Source organism: Pleurodeles waltl, chromosome 5 (assembly GCF_031143425.1).
Source record: "Pleurodeles waltl isolate 20211129_DDA chromosome 5, aPleWal1.hap1.20221129, whole genome shotgun sequence".
NCBI classification, from domain to species: Eukaryota; Metazoa; Chordata; class Amphibia; order Caudata; family Salamandridae; genus Pleurodeles; species Pleurodeles waltl.
Window position 1 is genome coordinate 1,849,040,611 of NC_090444.1, and position 24,105 is coordinate 1,849,064,715.

At 47.5% G+C, this 24,105-nt stretch overlaps 1 protein-coding gene across 2 annotated transcripts in view; it reads right to left on the reverse strand.

Moving 5' to 3' along the window:
* KIF6 (kinesin family member 6) overlaps positions 1–23,821 on the reverse strand; it is a 1,127,187-nt gene extending 1,103,366 nt beyond the window's left edge. The window contains exon 1 of one of the 2 annotated variants that reach the window (XM_069236333.1): positions 23,638–23,821. In XM_069236333.1, coding sequence (XP_069092434.1) covers positions 23,638–23,697 — 60 coding nt within the window. In that variant the 5' untranslated portion in view covers positions 23,698–23,821. The remainder of the gene's footprint in view (positions 1–23,637) is intronic. The other variant, XM_069236332.1, reaches the window with a different exon arrangement.
* Between the last annotated feature and the right edge of the window lie 284 nt (positions 23,822–24,105).

Consider the following 24,105-nt stretch of genomic DNA (forward strand, 5'->3'; position numbering starts at 1 on the left):
GTGACTTCAACCTCCCACACAACCCAAGCACACAGAAAACAAGAGACACCCTCTTTAACCCATCAACATGCTCAACACAATGCAGTATGTCACCCTACCTACCCACTCCAATGGCCACCTCATCTGCTCAACCACCTAAAGCAGCCACTTAGTCCTCCAGACTGGATCAACCATTTCGTAATCTCCCTGCTTCACGTCCAAATTACTCATTACGGTCAAACCAAACGACAGCAACAAAACCTCAGACCTTTCAAGGGCTTCTCCAGTGACGATACAATTTTTCAACTTAGCTCTTACCGTGCCACCGCTCCTTCCCTCAAAACCTGATGCCAACATCCTCATCAACAACTACAACGGACTACTGCAAGAACACATCAACATCCATTCTCCACCAAATGCAAATTGAAACCATGGCTGCACTAGTACTCGAATACCAACTGACAATAAATGTACCATCCGCAGAAAAGAAAGAAAATGGAAGAAAAGCAAATATTAAAGTGACATCAAACTAAAGTCCTCCATACAACACCTGGACATCTCGCCACATCAGCCAAAGCCAATTACTATGCTAACAGCCTCAATGAGCCAGCCAGCAGCAGGACACACACTGAGACGATCAAATATTGCATCAACCCAGTGTCTGACCCTCCAGGTTGTCACTTTTATATACACGGAATGCTATCAACATCATAATCCATGAAAACACACAGAAGATCCAATAGCAAATCAACGGCACCAAGCTTGCTTCACCCAACCATCTACTCCTCCACACATCACTTCACGACTGCCATCCTTCAACCTCTTCTTTCTCTTACAGATGTCACTACCATGATCAACTCCTTTAAAGTTACCTTGCTCAAAGCTGCCGCCAACACACATGATGTCATACCCTCAGCCTTATCACAGCCCTCTCTGTGGGAGCTCTCTGACCTCTGCATCATCGAAGGAAACTTCAGGGACATCTTCTAGAGGACCCAGATCCTTCTACTTCTGAAGAAGCCCAACCTAGTCCTGAATGACCTCGCCAAGTACAGACCAGTCTACCCTTCATAGGCAAGATCCCTGAAGAAGCAGTCTACCCACAACTGCAACATCAAAACAATCCCAACCACCCCAGGCAATCTAGCTTCAGATCACACTGCAGCACTAAAACCACCATACAAATAGTAACAGATGCACTCTTGACCATAGGGATGGCTGACTTTTGCTTCTTCCTGATGCTTCTGTAACTGTCAGCTTCTTTCAACACCGTAGACCATCCAACCATCATCCATAATCTGAAGTCCTGAATCAACATCAAAATGTATTAGTAGGCTGAAAACACAAGATTTTACTTGAAAGTTCCTCTACTTCTGACATCTGAAGACTCAAGCACTTCCTATGCCTCATCCAGTCCCAATGCCCAACACCTACTTAAAACTCAACAAGATCGTAATCCACCTATTTGTCAACAACAAGCAGCTAGTCCAAACCTGACTCAATGACACGACCTGGACATTTTAAAGTAATAATTATTACCCCTTGTCATTCACATTTACACTTGCTATTGAGCTCCCATTCCCAACAAGACCAAGTCAGCTTCCTACCATGTCTCTAATAGAGACAGTAGCAAACAAACACAAATGATGGACGGAATGCGGAACCAATCAAACATTCACCCCAGTCACAGATCTGGGTTTAATCCATCATTCTTTTGCTCACCATGCCACCCCAGTTTGGACCCAGCCATATGCAAATCAGTCTTTACCCTGTTCCCCAAACTGGAATGGCATGGGTAGCAAAAGAATTATGGATTTAGGCCCAAGATCTCTGTACTGGGGATGAATATTTGACATTGTTCAGCATTCCGTCCATCACTTGTTCTTTTTGCCTTTGTTGCCTCAAGTGGGAAGGGTATGCCCAGACGTGGGTCCCTTGTTCCCTATGCCACGGGAGTCAATCTAGCTTGGCTGATGAGAGGTGATACCCTGAAACCGGTCCCAGGATGCTTGTTTCCAGTCCAGAGAGGACCTGGCTTGGCAGTTCGGGCTGGACTGTTCCCACGGGGAACAGGGTCAAGACTGATTTGCGTATGGCTGGGTCCAAACTGGAATGGCATGGGAGCAAAAAAATGATGGATTTAGGCCCAGATCTCTGTACTGGGGGTGAATGTTTGACATTGTTCAGTATTCCGTCCATCACTTTTTCTTTTTGCATCTACTAGAGACAGTGATACAATTTCACATGGAAAGACACATCAGAACTTGCATCTAATCCCTCATTCATGCACACATGGATCATGGTACACACAGCCTTGAAGAACACATTGGCTCCCATAAAAAGCATTCTGTACACCACAGCACCCCTCAACAAAGGCATAAAAAAAATTGGTCTCATAACCCCAACCCTAATGGAAGGCCACTGGCTCCCCCTACAAGCCCACTCCATTTTGAAGATCAGCTGTGTTATTTATTAAGCTATCACAACCAGTACCTCGACCTGCCTGGCTGACAAGTTCAATATCTTTGTAGGCTCTGGACACACTTGTAGCTAAGGCACCATCAGACTGGAGACAAAGAAATGCAAAAAATAGAAAGAAAGAAGACATGCCATCTCCATATACAGATCCAGGATCTGGAACAATATCCTCTACCCATCAGGACTGTCTCTTTCAATTCAAGAAATCGGCAAAGAAGCACCTCTTTAAGCAACACTACATCTCAACACTGAAGAAAGTCCCCTTCCTCTCTCGGAACTAAGCAGCCTCCTCCCTCCAAATGGGACATGTTCTTTGTTTTCTTTGATTGAGGCCCCTTATAATGCTCCCCTGCCTTGGTCATACTATGTAAAGAAGTGCACATTTACATACATAGTTATTCAAGACTAGGAGGGTACTGTATGCATGGCTGAGGATGGACTTTTATCAGGATTTGTTTGAGGGTGTTCTGCATTCATCGGTGTATTTTTTCTAGAGGATACGTTTACAAACAGCTGAGTATCTTCCGCATCCTGGTGGTGCCCTAGCCTTATTTGTTAAAGATGACCCAGAGAAATGATCCATGTATTTAATGAAACAGTAGGTGCGAGAATGAAGTCTTGGGGAATGCCATAACCCAGATGAGAGAGGCGGGAAACAATCTCCTATTTAGATTTTGCTCTGAGTACCCGAGTACAGATGCTCAATCATTTTTCTAGCGTGTCCTGAATTGTCTAATGATCCAGGGTAACAAATGCCGCTGAGAGATCCAGAAGAACTACCAGGTCTGAAACCAGGCTAGTGTGTTTTCTGAGATGGTTGAAGCATGAAAAGGATAGCAGGGGCGGTGAGAATAGAGAGGTAATGAGGAAGCAAGTAAACGAAGAAAGATAATTCCACCCACAAAGAGAAAAACAAGATATAAACACACAAAACACTAAGGGAATGGTGTGTGACATCAGAGCTGGACCTCTTTAAAGAAACTACAGACTGCGGGGAGTTCTTGAAGGCCAGGATTGGATCCATAGGAGCAGCACAATAGGTCTGTAAGAATGAAATAAGCAGATGATCTGTTCTCTGCAGTTGAAGATCCCAACATAACTTTCAGGTCCAAAACCCACTACAAAAATCCAAGCTCCTCAAAACGTGGATGAAAGATGATCAGAGCCAGTCGCGAAGGCATGTAGCCGGGGAGCTGTTCTACGAAGGGTGGAGGGTAGGGATGCAAAACGGTTCCCCGAAGATTAGCTCATCAATGGTTTGGCAATATGCTTTGTGGTAGAAAAAGCCCACCTTGGTCAGGAAACCTTCTACTGCGGCCATACAGAGGGCCACGGTCACTAGAAATAATGAATTACCGAGACATGGAAGTCAGCAATCTCTAATGCAGCAGGTGCAGTGGCACCATAGCCCAGGGGTGCCAAATTATAACTTATTAAACTTTCCAAAAGGGCAAATTGGGCCCCTTTTCCTTGCTTGCACTAGGGCCCATGGCATTCATGGAACACCTTTGTAAAAAACACTGTATTGCTTTATTGCATGAAAAACAATGCAATATACAATGTGATTGCAGTGTTATTTCACAAGTCCATTTGTACTGTCTGTACCTTTTAAATCAATTAAAGAAAACAAACAAAAAACAAAAAAAACACTGTATTGGCCAAGGCAAGGAGATCACAACGGGCAAACAGTAAATAACAATGCAGTTTTACTGTTCCAGAAAAATACGCTACAGGTCTAAAAGCCAAGTCACTGAGCCAAGCAGAAATATTAAGAACTACAAAACCCAGAATGTATCTCTTGTATGTATTGGAATTTATATAGAGCAAACCTAGCGAGGAAGCAAAGAAGCGCTGCACATTATTCAACAAACTACAAGACCTAGTACGTCAAGTGGGTTTTACACACACATTTCACATTTTTGGGCACAGGGAGATTAAGTGATTTGCCCGAAATAAAACAACATGGTGTCAAGCGCTAAGGCCAGGATTCAGACCTGGGTCCCCTGGTTCCAAAGAAGGCAACTCTAGCCGCTGTGCCAAAGAAGGCAAAACATTGGCTAAAGGCAAAAATGTTGTTTTGGTCTCAAAAAAGCACACAATGCCATAGTACTCCCTGGCACTGACGGGAACTAGTTAGTGTGTTGATGTGCTCCCTGTGAAAGGGCAGGATGCTGTAAAGCGTAGTGAAGTCAGCCAATGGCTGAAGTAGGCCGACACATTAATTATGTATTGTATGTACATATATGTGTGCATTTTCATGTGTGTTTGTATGTAGAGAGAGTGAGAGAGTGATTGATTGATTGATTGATAGATGTGGCACAATGGTTAGAGCGGAAGACCCTGATGCAGAGATCTGGCCCGGGATCAGGGTTCAATTCCCACCTCGGCGGATCTTGGGCTCAATTCCCTTGGACCAGATAATTCTCGCCTCAGTGCCTAATCTAATTAATGGGTCCCACTCTGGGCAATAGCTTGCTTAATCTCCACAAGGCCCTCACAGCGCTTGGATGCCTGGCTTCACCCTGGGGCTGTCCAGGAGTGGGCGCCTCACAGGGAAAAGCCAGGAGGGGTTCCACAGTGGTATGCGTACAGCACCTTGAGACCCTAACGGGTGAATAGTGCGCTATACAAGTGCAAAGTTTAAAGTTTTTGTATATGTTGTTTCTGTGCTTGGCATGTTCGTGGGTCATTGCATGGCTCCTGGGTAGGGTTGTTATACTAGATTTCTATGAATCCCTGCTCTCATCTTATCACACTTATCTACCCATCATCATATGTCATGTCTCTATCAAACTATCCTCCATTCCCACTGACTCATCCCAAATCCTTTCTACTACTTTCATCTCCTAAATAACTCTGCCTAAGCTCTTACCTCCGCTTCCACATCTAACTCACAAAACCGCACTCTACTACCATGACCTCCCACACAATCCTACTAAATTCTCCCTCATTTATCTCACCCTGCAACTATGATCTCCCTAACCCTTCCAGAGACTCTTCCCTCCTCCATCCCCCTTTACTCATCCCAAGCCTTTGGGTTGAGTAAATGAGGGATATACTCCCAATTAACACTTCTGGATTTCTTTCCTCCTCCACCCCTCCATTACTCCAGTCAATCTAACTAACAAACTCTCATATCCGTGTCTCAAATTAACTTATAGTAATACTAAAACTGTACTCATATTCCCTGATACTAATCCATCACTAATTCTTGTTGGGTTCCAGGGTAGCGTGCTTCTTGCCGAAAAGTGTTTCGACGCCTCGTCAGGGGTAGTAACCGCTATATAAATACTATTACAATACAGTACAATACATAACACCTTGATGCATGCATACTAGAGTAAGTGGACGAAAAATGTGAACAATAGAAACACAGATCAATAGACAAAGACTTGCTTGAAACCCCTGTGGGTATCCATGTTATACACAGCATTTTAGTAAAATAAAAAAGTCTTGGCTAACACAGACTTAAGAAAGCCAATCGGTTTAGCATTGGCTACCAGCCTCTTGCCCTTGGGAAAGAAAGAAAAGAAAGAGAAAGCAAAGCAAGGAAGAAAAAGAGGAACAAAAAGTAATATATGTCATCATGGTGCGGCAGGCACTTGTTTTATTTCTGCTGATGCGGTTTTGCATTTGCAAACAATCATTTTTTCCTTTAGTGATGCAGTTCAGCATCAGCACAAAAGAGTAGCAAAGCCAAACAATATTGTAACTTCATTAAAAATTTGACATATTGGCTGTGCCAGAGCTTTTGTAAATGAAAACATACTCAAGATAGCACATACGAATACGTTACTTCACTTCGGTAACACATTATGTAATAGAGACTATCTAGCTGCAGATTCCTTGTTGATTTTCCCCAAGCGTCAGGCTGGATTCGGAAACTTTTGCTGAGCAATACACCCCTTGCACCCGCCGTCAGGAGGCTTCATTCGGCTCCGCGTGGTGTCATTGGTGCCTGATGTGACATCACAGTCACCTATATATGCACCACCCAGGCACGCAGGCATCAGTTACTTTATCATAACTTTCCATGCCAGAAGCACAGAGCCATGACAAGAACTGGCCCAATGTGTGTCAAAACTAGTGCCCTGAAAAAGGGATCACCCTAACCCTAGTAACAAGTCCACAGAGCGGGAGGCTTGGGTGGGTGTAAGGTCTCTGCAGCTAAATAGAGTCTCTGCCAAATAATGAGTTACCGAAGGTAACTAACTTGTTTATCTGATAGAGACTTCTAGCTGCAGATTACTTATATTTGATTAGGTACCCAAACCATATTCTCCTGGTGGTGGGCTGCGGACAATATTTTCAGAGTAAGAAGTCCTACAGGAAATGCCCATCCCTTCAGACCGGACTGTCTACGCAGTAGTTTTTGGCAAACGTGTGCAAAGAAGTCCATGTTGCAGCGTAGCTGATGTCCAAGACTGGGACTCCACGTGCTAATGCCATGGTCGCAGCTTTTCCCCTAGTGGAAGGGGCCCGCAAGCCCTCAGGAGGCTGTCTCTTAGCCAGGGCGTAGCAGATCTTAATATAAGAATGACCAAGCATGAAATGGTCCTCTTCTGTACTGCTGAAACCTTCCTTGCTCCTACATACCCACAAAGAGTGGGTCATCCACCTGAAACTCTTTTGTGCGGTCAAGGTAGAATGACAACCAGCCGTTTGAGTCACTCCTCTTCCTTAGAGAGATGTGGGGGAGCAAAGAAGGTGGGCAAGAAAAGTAGTATCTTTCTGGCATTTTTATACCCACTTTTTACCTGGTGTCAGTATGTTTAGACTTAAGTACACTGGAATCCTGCTAACCAGGACCCCAGTGTCAGTGTTCTCACCCCTAAATTTAGTTGTATGGTAACTTTTACACCCCACAATTGGCATACTGGTGCCCCCATGTAACTCCCTAGTATATGGTACTCAGGGCATTGGTACACCAGTGGTAACCCATGGGCTGCAAAATGTATTATGCCACCCACAGGGGCCCATGCAAACTGGGATTACAGGCCATTACAGACTGTATGAAATGGTGTATGCACCTTTCGCTGCAGATATGTTTACCTTATATCATGGTCACTGCACTCTGACCCTGTAAGTCACCCCTAAGGTAGGCCCTTCAGCCCAAGGGCAGGGTGCATGGTTCTAAGTGTGAGGGCGTCCCTGTATGAGCAGAGGTGCCCCTACAAAAACCAGACTCGATTTTCTGGGATTTTTAAGCGTGTGAAAGCCATCTTAAGATATGTAGTGGACACTGGTCAATACGAGATGTCGAACTACATAATGGCTTCACCGAACCTAGGAATGTTTGGTATCAAACATGTTAGAATCATGCAACTACACCGATTCTAGGGTAAGCATGATACCATGTACTCTGGAGGTTCCCTAGGGGATCTCCCATGTCTGCCTGTACAGCCTTGCAGGGCCTGCATGCCAGCCCGCGCTACTGCCAACCCCAGACACTGTTCTGCCCTCCTGCTGCTGAGCCTAACAGGGGGAGAAAGGACAAATGATTTTCTGTAAGATAGAGATGTGACCATCTCTTCTTTAGAAATAGCGGTCTCTGGGCTGGGGTGGAAGTGCTTCTGAGTGCCACCAGACTGCTTTGAAGGTCACATTTGGTGCCCTCTTTGCATAAACCGGCTTGCACAAGTGCAGGAACCCCTGGTTCCAGCTCTGGCGCAAAACAACACAAAGGACGGGGGAGTGGCCACCCCCGTCTAGCCCCTCCCCTAGGGAGGTGCACAGAGCTCTGCCATGTGGCCACTGGATTTTGCAATCTTGGACATAAGATGTGCAGAGGCCCCTGGGAGCATCTGACTGGTTAGTCTAGCTGGCTTACATCCCTAATCTCCCCCCTACAGGTGTGTCACTGCAGTAAGTGTCCAACCTCCTCCTGGGTTACTTAAGGGCTCCCCTGAGGGTGGGATCCCAGATTTGTCTGCAAGACTTCAGGAACCGCTTGCAAGTCTCCTCTGCGAAACAGTTCTGCAACCTGGACATCGGATCCGCTGCTGTTCTTCATTGGAACCAAGAGCAAGACTAGAGGATGTAGGAGGGCTCCTACTGCTTCTATTCTAATTGCATTTATATAGCGCTTACTACCCCTGACACGGCGTCTAAGCGCTTTTCGGCAAGTAGCACGCTACTCCGGAACCCAAAAGGATTAGTGGTGGATTAGTGTGGGGAAACATGAGAACAGTATTAGTATGAGTTAATTTGAGTGGAGGATATGTGAGTTTGTTAGTGGCTTTGAATAGAATAATGGAGGGACAGAGGAGGGGAGAATCCAGAAGTGTTAATTGGGGTTTATGGTAACACGTTCTGCAAAGACCTCTGCAGCTCCGTGGCTGTGCATCCTGCAGGGTCACTGGGACTCTGCCTGCACTTAGGAACGCAAGAAGGAATCTCCTTTGGAGTGAAGGGGTCACTCCCCAGCATCCACAGGTACCTCAATGATGACAAACAGCATTTGTGGATCCTGCTGTCCCATGGACTCTTCAAGGCTCTACAACAAAGGTAGGGGGCTGTGTGGCTCTTCAGAGGTCTGACCTATCTTCTTTGCAACTGGAAGTCAGTGGTCCCTCACTGGAGCTGCTTGGCTGGAACCTCTATGCACAGCATCTGCTTGTCTTTGCCAAGGCTTGTTAGTTCTTCAGTCTGAAGACCTCCTAGCTCCAAGAAGCCCCAACCTCCATCCCTTTCCAGCTCCAAGAATGACATCCTCTCTGCAACTCATGTGACGTGGGCATCCCTCTTTGCTGTGCTCTTGAGGCCTCCCGGTGACTCCCTCTGCCTACTGCCAGAGGGTCCTGCGGGGGGCTCCACAGGTTCCTCCTGGCCCTACTGCATGCTGAAGGGCTGACCCTGACTTACCTGCCAAGGTTGGGTCACCTGGAGCTTGCTGGTCCCCACAAATCATACAAGCTCTGTGCAACGCTTCCCTGCATTTGTCAAGGTTTGTTGGTGGTCCTGCTAACCAAAGCCCCTCTGCAAATCAACGACCTGCGTGGGACAGCTTGTGGAATACTCCTAGGATCTCCCTGCATTGCTTGGACTCCACTGCTGCACGGCTTCGTCCACCGTCCTGCAGGAAAGCATCTCCAAGAAGGGTAGGCATTGCCCTCCTGCACCGCTTGGGAACCTCTGGGTGGTCTTAACTCTATCCCTGCTTTCCCTACACCCTCTTCTTCAGGAATCCACGCCTGGGTTCCACCGACCTGGTGCACGGGTCAGGACAACCCGAGGTCCCCATTGACTTCAGTGGGAGGTTCCGACCCAACTTCACCCTTATGCACCTGGGCTCCATTGTTCTATCCACAGGTGGAGGCACTATCCATCCTCCCTTGTCCTAACAGGTTTCCTCAGGGTCCTCAGGGAAGGGTTCTAAAACGTGAAAACTCCAACCGCGACTTCCCCATGTTAGCCTATGGACACTGAGCGAAGATTACTACTCTGCACATGTGCGCCCGGGGGATCCTGCCTGGGCTTTAGTACTTCCACAGTCCTAATGGTCCTTGGGTGGTAGTGTGGGCTGGGAGTGATTTTCACATTCCATTTTTTAGTGTAAGTTTTGGCCCCTTTATAGGGGCCCATGTTATTTTATGCCTTCACTTACTTGTTGCTAAGTATATTTCTGTATGTCCATATCTCTGGTTACGAGATATACCAAAGTTACTTCTAGAGCGTATGTTACAATAAACCTAACATATTTTTCTAACACTGGTGTGATTCTTTCCTGTGTCTACATCACCGACTGGCCTGTGTGGTATTAGCAACTGCTTTACACCCTCCTGGATAAGCCTTAGCTGCTCTCCACAGATACCCCCATGAGAGCTCTGGTTATCTTGAGCCCCCTACTCTATCACTAAGGGTTGCCTGGACTCAGTACAGGGTGCCTCACCTATAGGTGTACACCATATACTGAGCCAGCCTCCTACAACGGGTGCGTAGCACAACCTTTCCTGGAAACAATGAGATATGGTGGCTACGATGATAGGGGCTGTATCTCACTCTCCCTCCAGGCTGATGTTATTGCCATTAAGAAGACTGTCTTGATGGTGAGCAGCTGGAGGGGATAACTGTGCAATGGCTCAAAAGAAGCACACACTGAGGCATGACAAAGGGCATAGGGGGAAGCATATTTACAAGCCCTTTAAGAAACATATTTACTATAGGCGACTTGAAAAGAGAGGGTTGATCAGGCAGCCGCAGAAAGGCAGACAGGGCAGAGAGATAGCCCTTCAGTGTCCCCAGAGAGGAACCCTGTTGGGCAAGAGAAATAATTAATAGAAGAATATCAGGGAGAGAAGCAGAGAGAGGATCTATAGACTTCTCCGTACAATATCTTACAAATCTTTACCAACGGCAGGCGTATACAGTTTTTTTGGAGGAACGCCTGGCTGCAACTATAACATTACAGACTTTGGGAGGAAGGTTGAAGGCTTTCAACTGCCGCCGCTCAATCTCCACGCAAGAAGGCACAGAGTTGACAGGTTCAGGTGGAGAACTCTCCCCTGCTGCTGCAACAGAAGGTCCACCTGAAGAGGCAGCCTGATCAGAGGAATGATGCTCCTTTTCAGAAGCTCTGGATTACAGAGTCTCTGTGCCCAGTCCAGAGCCACAAGGATGACTTGGGCCCAGTCACTCTTGATATTCTTGAGATCTCTGGGATGGAGTGGTATGGGTAAAAAGGTGAACACGAGACCGGAGCTCCACTCGCAACAAAAAGCGTCACCAAGGAGTGCCAACCCACAATACTGCTGACATTGCACGTTCCCCTCGGAGGCAAACAGATCTAACCAAGGCTCTCCCCACTGGTGAAAGAGACCTTGTGCCACCTACAGATGGAGACGCCACTTGTGATTCGCTAGGCATCAACGGCTGAATTTGTCCACCCTGGTGTTCAGAGAACCTGCCAGATGTTAAACCACCAGGGTTATGCCCTGCTGTTCCAGCCATGACCAGAGATTCAGGGCCTCTTGACAAAGGGTCCACAACCCCACCCTGCTTGTTGCGGTACCACATGGCGGTTGTGTTGTCCATGAACACCTGCACTAACTTCCCCCTGACAGAGGGAAGAAATGCTTTCAGCGATTGGATCACCCCGAGATCCAACATGTTGATGTGAAGTCTGGATTCCGCAGGAGACCAGAGTCTTTTGATCTCCACCTCTCCCAGATGGCTGCCTCATCCAGGAGTGATGCATCTGTCACTACTGTAAGGTCTGGTTGGGGAAAGGAGAGGAGCTTGCCTCTGTCCCAATTGTGGTTCACCAACCACCACTGCAGGTCCTTCGTAGTTCCCTCCGAGAGCTGGACCATGTTGGAGAGATTCCTCAATGCTGCGCCCACTGGAACTTCAGGTCACACTGCAGAGCCCGCATATGCCATCTGGCATGTGTTACTAGCAGGATGCAGGAAGCCATGAGGCCCAGCAGCCTCAGAGTCAGTCTCACAGAAACTCAGGACAGAGACAGAAACAGCGATATCATGTTATGTTATGAGGTCTTATAGAGCGCATGGCTACCCAAAGGGCCTCCCAGTGCTTGTACGGAAGACTTCAGAACACAGGCTACAGATAACGATCAGAATAGCCAGGTCTTAAGTAGGCGGCAGAAGGAGAGTTTGTGGCCTGTTTGTCGTAGATTAATCAGCAATGAATTCCACAATTTCGCTCCAAGGAAGGCCATTGATCTCCCCCGCTATTTGGCCTTTTTTGTGAAGGGAATTACGGCCGCCGAGGAGGACCTAAGATGCCTAGCAGGAATGTGGAAGGAGGCAAGAGTTCGTAGGAGCGGGGGATCTTTATTATGGAGAGCTCTGTGAATGCAACACAGAGTTTTTAAATTGTATCCGCTGCTCAACTGGGAGCCAGTGCAAGGTAGAAAGACCGGGTTTGGCCGATTCGTATCTAGGTACATTGAAAAGAAGGCAGACAGCCGTGTTCTGCACCAGTTGTAGTTTCATTTTGACATATTTTGGAGCCCCGATGAACAAGGCATTCCCATAGTCCAGGCGAGAGATAATGAGTGCCTGGACTATGAGTCTCTTCGCGATGAATGGAAGTATTTTAAATACCTTTCTAAGGAGTCTTAGCGTTCCAAAGCAGGAGGAGGAGATTTTTTTAGCTTGCTGATCCATGGTTAACCCTGGGTCAAGCCATACTCCTAAACTCTTGATATATTCCTTAGGTGGAGGCATCTCTCCTAGGATGTGGTGCAGAGGGGAAATAATATTGAACCGACAGGGATGTCCTAGGATCATAACCTCTGTCTTATCTCCATTTAACTTGAGTTTGCATTCGGACATCCATTCAGATACTGCCTTTAAACAGGGAGTAAGTGCCGTCTCCGATGAGTTTTTCTCAGTCGTCAGGGAGACTGCCAATTGGGTGTCGTCCACATATGAAACTATTGATAGACCAAATGGTTCTACTATCTTTGCCAGAGGTGACATGCAGATGTTAAATAAGGTGGGGCTAAGTGAAGAGCCTTGAGGTACTCCCCAGCTGCTGTTAAAGCTTCTGGAGAAAAATGAGCGGTCTAGTACCTGAAATGATCTAGCTTCTAGGAAGGAGGAGAGCCAATTGAGAGCATTGCCTGTGATTCCAATCTCCTTCATTCTTTGACAGAGGATACTATGATCCCCGGTGTCGAAGGCGGCGCTGAGATCCAAAAGAATGATAGCTGAAGGCATCAATGCGTTTCCTGGCCTTTTCCGTAATGCTGATTCATTGCTGTGCAATGGTCTAAAGCCCATCTGAGAAGGATGGAGGATGCTGTTCTCCTCAAGAAAATTAGAAAGATAAGTATTAACATGTCTCTCCAATATCTTGGAGAGGGCAGGCAACATGGAGATAGGCCTATAGTTGTCAAGCACAGACGCGTCAAGGTGGGGTTTCTTAAGCAAAGGTTTCACTACTGCATGTTTCTACTGATGAGGGATACTACTATTGGTCAACGACAAATTCAGTATGTCAGTCAGGATAGGGACTATAACAGATGATGCCTGAGCTAGAATGGTGGGCAGTGCAGGGTCCTGTAGAGAACCAGATTGAAGCGTCTCCAGTAATGTTGATACCAATTCTTGAGAAAGCAGTGGAAACTGCGAGAGCACAACTGTATGGTTGATACATTCCGCCTTAGGGACCTGTGTACTGGGGGTCTTCATCAGGAAGGTTGTGTAGATGTCTAAGATTTTTTGCTGAAAGAATACACCCAGATTATTACTGTGTTTATAGGATGCTTCCACAGACTGAGTATGCAAGTGTGAATGAGTAATTTGTCTTAAATCATAGCCTGAATATCCTGGACTCACTGCTCGGGAGGATAAGCCCGAAACTGCACTGTGTCCAGAACAGCTCCTGTGAAAGACAGTGTTTGAGAGGGAGTCAGGTGTGACTTCGGCACGTTTATAGTGAGCTCCAGTCAATGTGGGAGGTTTTCCGTAGTCTGGTGGTGGAAGACGACAGCAAGGAGTGAATCCGCCTTCAACAGCCAGTCATCAAGGTAGGGGGAAGACCGACAGCCCTAACCTGCACAGATGAGCTGCGACCACTGCCATCACTTTGGTGAACATCTCCAACTGGGCAAGCATGGACCAGCGGAACCAACTTAGGAGGGCTTTAAGGCAGCAGCCGTCAGGGGTTGTGTGGCAGACGACTTCTTACCTGCAGACCCTCTGGGTCTGAAGACACCGCACCCACATCTTTGCAAACCCTGGGTTGGTTGTGCAGGACGGTGGCTGGCAAGGGGTTGACGTGGCTCCATGCCCTTTATGTAGCCTTGAAAGGGATGAAAGGCAGAGGGTGGATGAGGGGTAGCCGAGAGGGCCAAAGATTTGGCCATAGCCCGAGAGTCCTTAAAGCGATCCAGCACAGAGTCTGCCTTCTCACCAAACAAGCGAGTGCCGTCAAAGGGCATGTCCATCAGATTTGCTTGCACATCCCCCAAAAAACACAGATGTCCTCAGCCAGGCGTGGCGCCATAAGGCCACTGTTGTCGCAACCGTTCTGCCCAGCGAGTCAGTTGTATCTAAGCCACACCTGATGGTGAACTTAGTTGCGGCTCTCCCGTCTTGCACCGTTTGGGAGAGTATGGCCCAGGCCTCCTCCAACAAACAGCCCAATAAGCATGAGGTATTCACCAACCTCAGTGCCAGGCTGGTGGAAGAGAACAACTTCCTCCCAAGATGGTCCAGCGCCTTGAATTCCCTAGCCAGGGGAGCAGGAAGGTAATGTGCCATGGGATGTGGAGGTTTGCACTAACAAGCTCTCAGGGATGGGGTGTTGACTGAGAAAGCTAGGGTCACCCAGAGCTGGGAAATGGCAGGCAATCATCCTATTTACAGGAGCCCCTGTGCTGGGCTTGGACCAAGTTCTCAGCAGGACGTCTGTAAGTGCTTTGTTAAAGGGAAGAAGGGGTTCTGATGTAGAAGCCACAGGCTGAAGCACTTCCACCAAAATGTTTGTCTTGACAGCCATTGAGGGCAGGTTGAGGACCTCCGCTGCCCTTCACACCACCATTGCATAGGATGCTCCCTCCTCAGTAACCACAGGTAGGGGGAGAGAGCAAGCCAGTATCTGGTGAGGTATCCAGACCACTGGCCTCTCCTAAATCCTCATGCCAGTCCATAGGTGCGCCCAACTGGCTTTCTAAAGGGTCCAATGACTCCTCCCGCTCTTCTCTTATGCCTGCGTGTGAAAGATACTGTTCAGGCAATGATCTGGCACCTGTGGGCAGCATCTAGGTCGGCACCAGAGAAGGTCGTGTAGGTACGACCAGTCCAGATCCAGACTTGGATCCCTGAGTCTCCACTGAGGCCGAAGATGCAGGCATGGATCTGGTCTAAGTCTCCCCCGACCCAGTGGGACCCGAAGGCGCGCCAGGGGGGGGTCGGCCTGCTCAAATATGCAGAGCAGGGCCTCATAGAACTCTCTAATCCGAGCGGGTGTTGATCCGACTCCCAGAAAGGGTGGGAGGCGCAGAGTCGACTTGGCAGATGGCTCCGCAGACCCGTGCCGGGAATGCCCAGGCTCCCCGCTCGTCTTGCCGGCCGATGGACGAGGTGAAGTCGAGGTCCTCTTGGAAGACTTCTTCTTCTCATGCCTCTTTCCCGAGTGTCCTGGGGACCTCGAATCAGAAGAAGCAGACTTTGGGCTCCCAGATCGGTCCGGCGTCCTCCTTCTCGACCAAGACCTTCTCGTAGTCACGCCTGCCAGTCTTGCCGACTGCCAGGCCGCAAACAGCTTTAGGGATCGCACCCTCAAAGCCTTTGGCACCATGGCCCAGCAGTCCGAGTACGACTTGGAGTCATGGTCGTACTGGAGGCACCACAGGCAAACGAGATGAAGGTCAGTGACTGACATGGTGCGGTGACAGGCGTTACATGGTTTAAACCTAGCCTTCACTTAAGACATTCTCGACACTTCCCAAACATCCTGCCAAAAAGTCTAAAAAAAGGCCTGTCAAAAACCAACAGACGGGTAGCTCTCTCTGGATCTGCACTAACTGGCACAGAAAGAAAAGAACTGACGCCCGTGCACCTGGATGGTGCCTATATTGGTGACCGCAACGTCACATCCGGCGCCAACGACGTCACCCGGAGCCATATGGAGCCATCCAATGGCAGACACAAGGGTATTGCTCAGCAAAAGTTTCTGGATCCAGCCTGATACCTGGGGAAAATCAAAGGTAAGGAATCTGCAGCTAGAAGTCTCTATCAGAGAAGTCTAACACACGTTTATTGCAAAAATAGACAGATTATTGGGTGTACAAAAGCAGGCAGCCCCCAAGCCCACATCTGAGCTGTAACTTATAATGTTGTTTCATTGTGTACTGACCAAGTCACAATTAAAGAGGCAGATGTTTCCTCTATTTTCCACTATACTACGCTTTATCTTAATATAACTAATTTGTTAGTTTATATATTGTTTTACATGTGTGTTTTGAAAGGTAGCCAAATAAAAATAAAAAAAATAGATTGTGTAAGCTGGGGTTGTGGACAGCCTGGGCCAGGAAATTGTTCTGACACTTTTATGGGGCTTAGAAAACATGAGGCAAGCAAAGGCCAATGACCCTAATTCTAAATTTGTTTAATTGAGTTTGTCAGAGGGCTGTAAACAGATGTCAGGGGAAATGCAGTGTATGCATGATCAGGGCAAGGTCCTTTGTGGACATGGCACTGCAAATTGACTGGTCCAGCAGGTATCCAAACCTCCTGGGAGTCGTCTAGTTCAGAGTACAAATTACTAGTGCATTCTGCTACACAACAGCTCATGTAGTGCACTTTACAGTATGATAATAGGTAAATATATGACTGAACCAACCATCCAGACCTTTCAGTTAAGTATTTTCTCAATCCCTCAATAGGGAAAAGAATACACTTTCTAAAACACTGACATTGCATATAAATCAGTAAAATTGGGAAAACAGGAAGAAAGTCAGATAATACGATACAAATTCCCAGTGATACATAAAACATGAAAGGGCAGGAGCTGGTAGTATTTTTGGATGCATGTATAGGGTTGTAAACAGCAAAAAAAGCAGGACAATGATGTATTATCTATCTACTGGTCTCTAAAGAGCATTTGTGCAGAGCATCATCCAACGAGAGACCCCCTTGGCGCCAAGGAAGGGTTCTAGACAGTGAAGGGAGTAACCATCAAGTGCTTTCAAACTTAGTACCACCATTATTCATTTTCTAAGGAGAGATGGATATCCAAAGGATAACTCTGGGATTTTCCCTTTTTTCTAATCCATGAGACGTTTTGCTCCCACTTCAAGAGAAGGAACAGAGTTGGGCCCCTTGCAGCTTGAATACTGTGGAAGCCAGAAGATTGGTTCACCATGGCAAGATTTGGAGTCACATTTTGAGACTAAAAAGTGTTGTAACTGCAGCATTTCAGATATGCTGCTCTCCGTCTAGGACTTTACTGAGCAAGCCAAATATACGTGCTTACGGTCATCAAGGAAAGTGTGAACAAATGAAGGTAACACCAGGATTTTATGTGAAAATCTATGGAAAGATAAAATCCAGTGAAGTGATATAAACACAATAAGCAGCTCCTGGAGACTACAACAGGTTGATTCACTAGTGAGAGGTCAGGGTCAACCAAAACTATTAAAGTCCTCACTAGACTTTGAGGATTGTGACAGGTCGCCTTGTATGTCCACAAATGTACATCCTAGATATTGATGGAATTCTGTTTCATTAAGATCTCTGATTTCAAGGACTGCTATTTAAGGCAGTTGGGGCTCACCCTCATGTCCACATGGTGTAGAGCAGTGGTTCTCAACCTTTTGCCTTCCCACACTTAATTATTACTGGAACCCGGGGACCCCCACTGAATTAATATTGAAATCCAGGGAACGGCCACTGAGTCATTACTGGAAGTCGGGGACCACAGCCTAAATATTGTCAATGATTTGAACCGCAAAGCAATACACAAAAAAATACAGAAACCAGCATTCCATCAAACACATACACAAATGATAACATTTTATTTAATTTGCAAACAAATATAAATAGAACAATTCAAATAAATAATTTTAATAGGAAGGTTGGAGCTTTTCCAAATTCAATTGCAGCTGCACAACATCCATACTATATTCTGTTTGATGCAACGGCACTGTCCACAAATCAATCTGAGGATACTAATTATTTTTAACCTCCAATTTCAAATTCCTTGACATTTACAGTATGTTTTAAAATGTTCAATTGCACATTTAGCCACTTTATTTATATACAATTTATTAATCTATTGATATCATTTATTTTTTTAAGCAGCCACGGACCCCCTGAGGAGGCTTGGCAGTTCCCCAGGGGCCCCCGTATCACAGGTTGGGGACCACTGGTGTAGAGCATGTGGGAAGCACTTACGCAAAAAGTTTGCCTCCTACCCAAAGAGAACCTGGGTATTGTCAAACGTAAAGAAAGAGAACCTGTCTCCATGCAGCCAATGAGCCAGAGATGTAAAGTAAAGATTGAAGAGGAGTGGGCAATGTAAAGAGCCCTCGGGCATATTCCAAGTAACTGCGTTTGCTTCAAGGAGTAGAAGCCCAACTTATCCGCCTCAGATCTCTCAGACAAAGGGACTCAGCCTACTGTCGGACAGCACTATCTAGGAGTGCATATGTCAACTCGCGCAGATGTTTATTGTGGTTAATGGTGTCAAAGAGAGCCCACCAGTCCAACAGAATAAGGGCCAAACATGCCTTGCCTGCCCAGCAGTCGCAGGTACAAGCCGAACCTAGAGGGAGAACAGAATAGGGAGACGTCCCTCTACGCCTAGTCGTGTAGTTATGAACTAAATAGAAGAATCTCTGTACCCATCTCGATGGACTTTAATATTATTACATTCTCTTTCGGTCCTTAATACGGATACTATTCCAATGGATTCAAGTTAGCCTGGCTGATGAGGGTCAGAAAATGCTTCTTTCCAGTTCAAGGAGAACCTGACCTGGCAGTTAGGCTGGACTGTTCCCATGGGGAGCAACGTCAAGACTGATTTGCGTATGGCTGGGTCCAAACTGGGGTGGCATGGTGAGCAAAAGAACAATGGACTAAACCCAGATCTGTGACTGGGGGTGAATGTTTACATTGCCCAGCATTCCGCCCACCATCTGTTCTTTTTCCCTTTGTCGCACTAAATAGGAAGTGTATTCCAAAGACATGGGTCCCGTGTTCACTGCGCCACTGGATTCAAGTTAGCCTGGCTTATGAGGGGTGATACCCCGAAAACGGTCCCAGGATGCTTATTTCCGGTCCAGCGAGGACTTGGCCTGGCAGTTCAGGCTGGACGGTTCCCATGGGGAACAGGGTCAAAACTGATCTGCATATGGCTGGGTCCAAACTGAGGTGATGTGGTGAGCAAAAAAAACAATGGATTAAACCCAGATCTTTGTGACTGGGGGTGAATGGTTGCATCGTTCAGCATTCCGTCCATCATCTGTTCTTTTTACTATTCCAATGCCTGAGTGATTATTTGGAGAGAGCTCCCTGTTCTGCTCATATTGTATTTTGCAAGGTCTATGAGTGGTGGAGCCTTTTTCGGAGGTGTAGCGCTCAATCAATCAATCAATCAATGCATTTATAGCGCGCGCTACTCACCCGAGAGGGTCTCAAGGCGCTGGGGAGGGTGGGAGGGTGGGTTACTGCTGCTCGAAAAGCCATGTCTTGAGGCGCTTCCTGAAGGCGAGATGGTCCTGGGTAGTTCTTAGGTGTGCGGGGAGGGAGTTCCATGCTTTGGCTGCCAGGTAGGTGAAGGATTTTCCTCCTGCGGATACGTGGGACGGTGGCAAGGGCGAGGCTGGCTGAGCGAAGCTGACGGTTGGGCGTGTAGAACGAGAGGCAGCTGTTGAGGTATTCGGGGCCCATGTTGTGGAGAGCTTTGTGTGCGTGGGTGAGGAGCCTGAAGGTGATCCTCTTGTTGACGGGGAGCCAGTGCAGGTGTTTCAGGTGGGCGGATATGTGGCTGTGGCGAGGGATGTCGAGGATGAGGCGTGCGGAGGCGTTCTGTATGCGTTGGAGATGTTTCTGTAGCTTTGCGGTGGTCCCTGCGTATAGGGTGTTTCCGTAGTCCAGTTGGCTTGTGACGAGGGCATGGGTAACCGTCTTTCTGGTTTCGGCGGGGATCCATCAGAAGATCTTCTGGAGCATGCGTAGGGTGTTGAAGCATGATGACGAGACGGCGTTGACTTGCTTGGTCATCGTGAGGAGGGAGTCCAGGATGAACCCGAGGTTGCGTGCGTGATCCGAGGGGGTTGGTGCGGTGCCCAGCGCCGTGGGCCACCAGGAGTCGTCCCAGGCGGATGGGGATTGTCCGAGGATGAGGACCTCCGTCTTGTCTGAGTTTAGTTTTAGGCGGCTGAGCTTCATCCATTCCACGACGTCTTTCATTCCTTCCTGTAGGTTAGTTTTGGCGGTGGCTGGGTCTTTGGTGAGGGAGAGTATCAGCTGGGTGTCTTCGGTGTAGGAGATGATGTTGATGTTGTGTTTGCGTGCAATGGCGGTGAGGGGGCTCATGTAGATATTGAAGAGGGTTGGGCTGAGCGAGGATCCTTGGGGTACGCCGCAGATGATCTCAGTGGGTTCTGAGCGGAAGGGCGGGAGGTAGACTCTTTGGGTTCTGTCGGAGAGGAACGAGATGACCCAGTCCAGGGCCTTTCCTAGGATTCCGGTGGTGCGGAGGTGGGTTATTAGGGTGCGGTGGCACACGGTGTCGAAGGCCGCCGAGAGGTCCAGGAGGATGAGGGCGGTTGTTTCTCCGTTGTCCATCAGAGTTCTGATGTCGTCGGTGACTGTGATGAAGGCAGTTTCTGTGCTGTGGTTGGCCCGAAATCCTGATTGGGAAGGGTCGAGCGAGTTGTTAGCTTCAAGAAAATTGGTCAGCTGCTTGTTGACGGTCTTCTCGATGATCTTGGCCGGGAAGCGCTACATAGTAAAACCAGAACACTAGCACTTGTGCAATTTCAAACGGCCTACTACTGCTCTGTTTGTCTGAACTTATAAATAACCTAGCTTGCCAGGCTGAGCAGGAATGCTCATACTGGAGCAGGTCCACGTCTGATTCCCGTATGGTTGGTCAATGTGTTGAGTGGCAGAGTGGACACAAATAATATAATGGACTGGAATATGTCCTCGTAGCTGAGAATAATTCAAGCCTCTACCCATCACGTTTTTGTTTTTCTAAGAGAGACATCCTAAATGTGACAGGTATACCCAGATGTGGGTGCCATGCTCAGCTTGTCAATAGACTCAAGCTACGCCTCACTGACGAGCCCCAGAAGCTGAATCCAGTCTGGGGTTACTTATGTTCTTGTCTGGCAGGATCATCCGGTCTGGAAGTTCAGACTGGCTGCCCCCGCTAGAGCAGGAGACAGACTTGTTTATAACTGGTCTCTGTCTAGAGTGGTATTCTAAGCAAGAACAAAAAACATAACAAAATAAAAATCAATGTAATGGAATGCGGTTCTGTGCAATTCCACAAATCGATTTGTCGTTTTTCTATAACTTTTTCTTTAACACACACCATGGCAAAACTATTTCTATTTTTTAAATGCATTGTGTAAAAGCACTCATGTCAACAAAAGAAGCTACCGTGAGCAGAGGGGGGACCAAAATGAGCATAGAAGTGGGGTGCAGGAGTTGCATGTCAGGAAAGGCTTTTAAAGTGCAAACGCTTGTTGGAAGAGGTCAGGCTTCTAGTGTCTGTAGGGACAGTGACAGAAGGCTGCAGGAGGCCAGACGTCGGCATCTGGCCAGACACTAAGGAGTAAACAAGTTGGAGAGAGAACCTTGGGCTGAGATTGGATTTTGGAGTCTTGTAGCGTCCTGTAGGCAATTAGGAATCGGTACAAGAGAACAGGTTTTACACTTTGCTGGTTAGACATAGCAATAGTAAGTAATACCCAGGCTGGATAAAAGGAACACAGCCTTTTAAAAGAGGGGCAGAAACCACAGACTGCTGCATGTTTTACAACGCACATACCACGGTGCAGCTTTCGTTTCTGTGTTACAGGGCTGGAAACGAGGACATCTATTTATTTCATTGTAAAGAGGCTGTAAAACTAGAGCTACCAAGACTGAGCTCACAGCAGAGCATGTTGGCAGTGAAGTTACTCCCAGTGATAAGTGGCCCCCTGATATGTGCAACACTTTGGGCCAGTGCAACTTTTCAGCAGACATCACTTCCAATACTGGGAGTTTTGACCCAATTCTTACAGGGTTGAAAGCAAGTCTACAAGCCTGAGAATGCATGATTCTTTTGGTTTGATGAGCCAGGACTGTCTGGTTGTGCCACCCATGTCATTGGTCCACTCGGCAGCCACAAAGCCCTCAAGTATTCAAGGTCCATGCCTGAGTGGCTCGTCCACTCTAAGAGCTTGGCTTTACCAGCCCTGCCAAGTTTCCCAGGGCCATGAGTCACGTGCTGCTCCACTCCAGGTTTTCCTTTAAATTCTGAGACTTGTTTATTCCATTATAAAACAGGACTACCAGGGCAACTCCTGTCCTTTCCTCACCTGTCAACTAAGCTCCCCCAACCATAACTGAGGGCACCCCAAACACACAGCGGATCTCGGGGTGTCTTCCTCCAAGGATCCCATGACAGTTCGAGGACAGTGGGCACTGATCTGTGCCCAGTGTTTTAGGTAGGACTTGTACATGAGGACTTTTGTTTTCCTCTTCTTTGTCCTAGACATGTTTTGAGAATCGTCATATGTAATATCTGTAATCCTTATCGGTAGAGTGGCCAGATATTGAGCACCAAAAACCGGGACATTTTGCAAAAATAGGGGTACATTTTTACATCAACGGAGCGGTGCAGAATGACAGCTCCCACCAACATCGGAACTCAGGAGAGGCACTAAGAAAATAAATAAATGAAATGTGTTTTTTGTTTTTTTTAAACCAGCATCATACCTAATTAAATGGCTAACTTATTCATACCAACTACTAACTAACCTTGCTTTGGAACACCTAAAAAAAGTGCCTCGCGTTATTTTACAGTGGACCCCCCTCTAAAAACCGGGACTGTCCCGGCAAATTCGGGACGCCTGCTCACCCTTCTCAAAGGTGACGTTCTGCCTCTTCTCTAGAACATACTATAGCCTATTAGGAACATATGCCGTAGGACAGTCCTTTATGACTATTTCATAGGGATCAATGTCACTTTATATATGATTTCTTTCCACCCATTCTGTATTTTTTTTTTTAGCTTTACAGACCGTTCATGCAAGTTTTTTTTCCTTTGAATTTCCTTTTCTTATTCTTTTATTGGACTAAGTTTGTATGTTTTAAGAGAAAAAATGTCAATAAAACCTGCTGAAATAAAAAAAAACAGGACTACAGGACACATAATTGGAGGAAAAACCTGGACTGGAGTAGCAGGGCATCTGGCATGGGCCTAAAAAAACTTCGCAGCTCAGCTTTGTTCTCTGGTATTTGAATTCCTGTTTATTCTATAAAAAAAATATGGACTACAAATCCCAGAATGCAAAGACAGTTCGTGGGGTGGACGGACATGAGGAGCTCGGGAGCTGGGCAGCGGCGGGGGTGATGCTAAAAAGTATTTATGGGGAATCAGTTAAGGTGCCTCTCGGCACACAGCGCACTGAAGCTGTCAGTGTGCCTCGCAGCGCTACGGAAGCCGCGGAGAGTCAAGGCCGGACAGCCCGGGTCCCGCACCTACCCCGCTCTGCTTCTTGGAGGGCTTGACCCGCGCGAAGATCTTTATGGTCTGCTTCACCATAGCGCTTCTGAGCTTACAGCGCCTCGACGGACCGCAGCAAGGCGCGTGCCAACAACTTCAAACCAATGGGCAGCCCCGGGCTTCCGCACCGCGGCCCTAGCGACTGTTGCTAGGACGAGGGGGCATGACATCCGCAGCGCGCACACGGCTGGCTGGTGGGGGAGTCTGTCAAGGGAAGGAGGTGGGACTTTAGAGCGACCATAACGTCATGACGTAATTCAGTACGCGAACGGCTAGCAGGGGATGCTCTGCCTAGAGTAACGCTGGCTACAACCTGTCTGACGTCACGGAGGGTGGGGTCAGAGTAGCCGTGTGCTCGGCTAGCTATGTGCGCACGCGCAGATCGATGGCCGACTTCCATGATTCATTCAATCGGCCTCTTGGGATTACAGACTAGAGGCTTTAAAT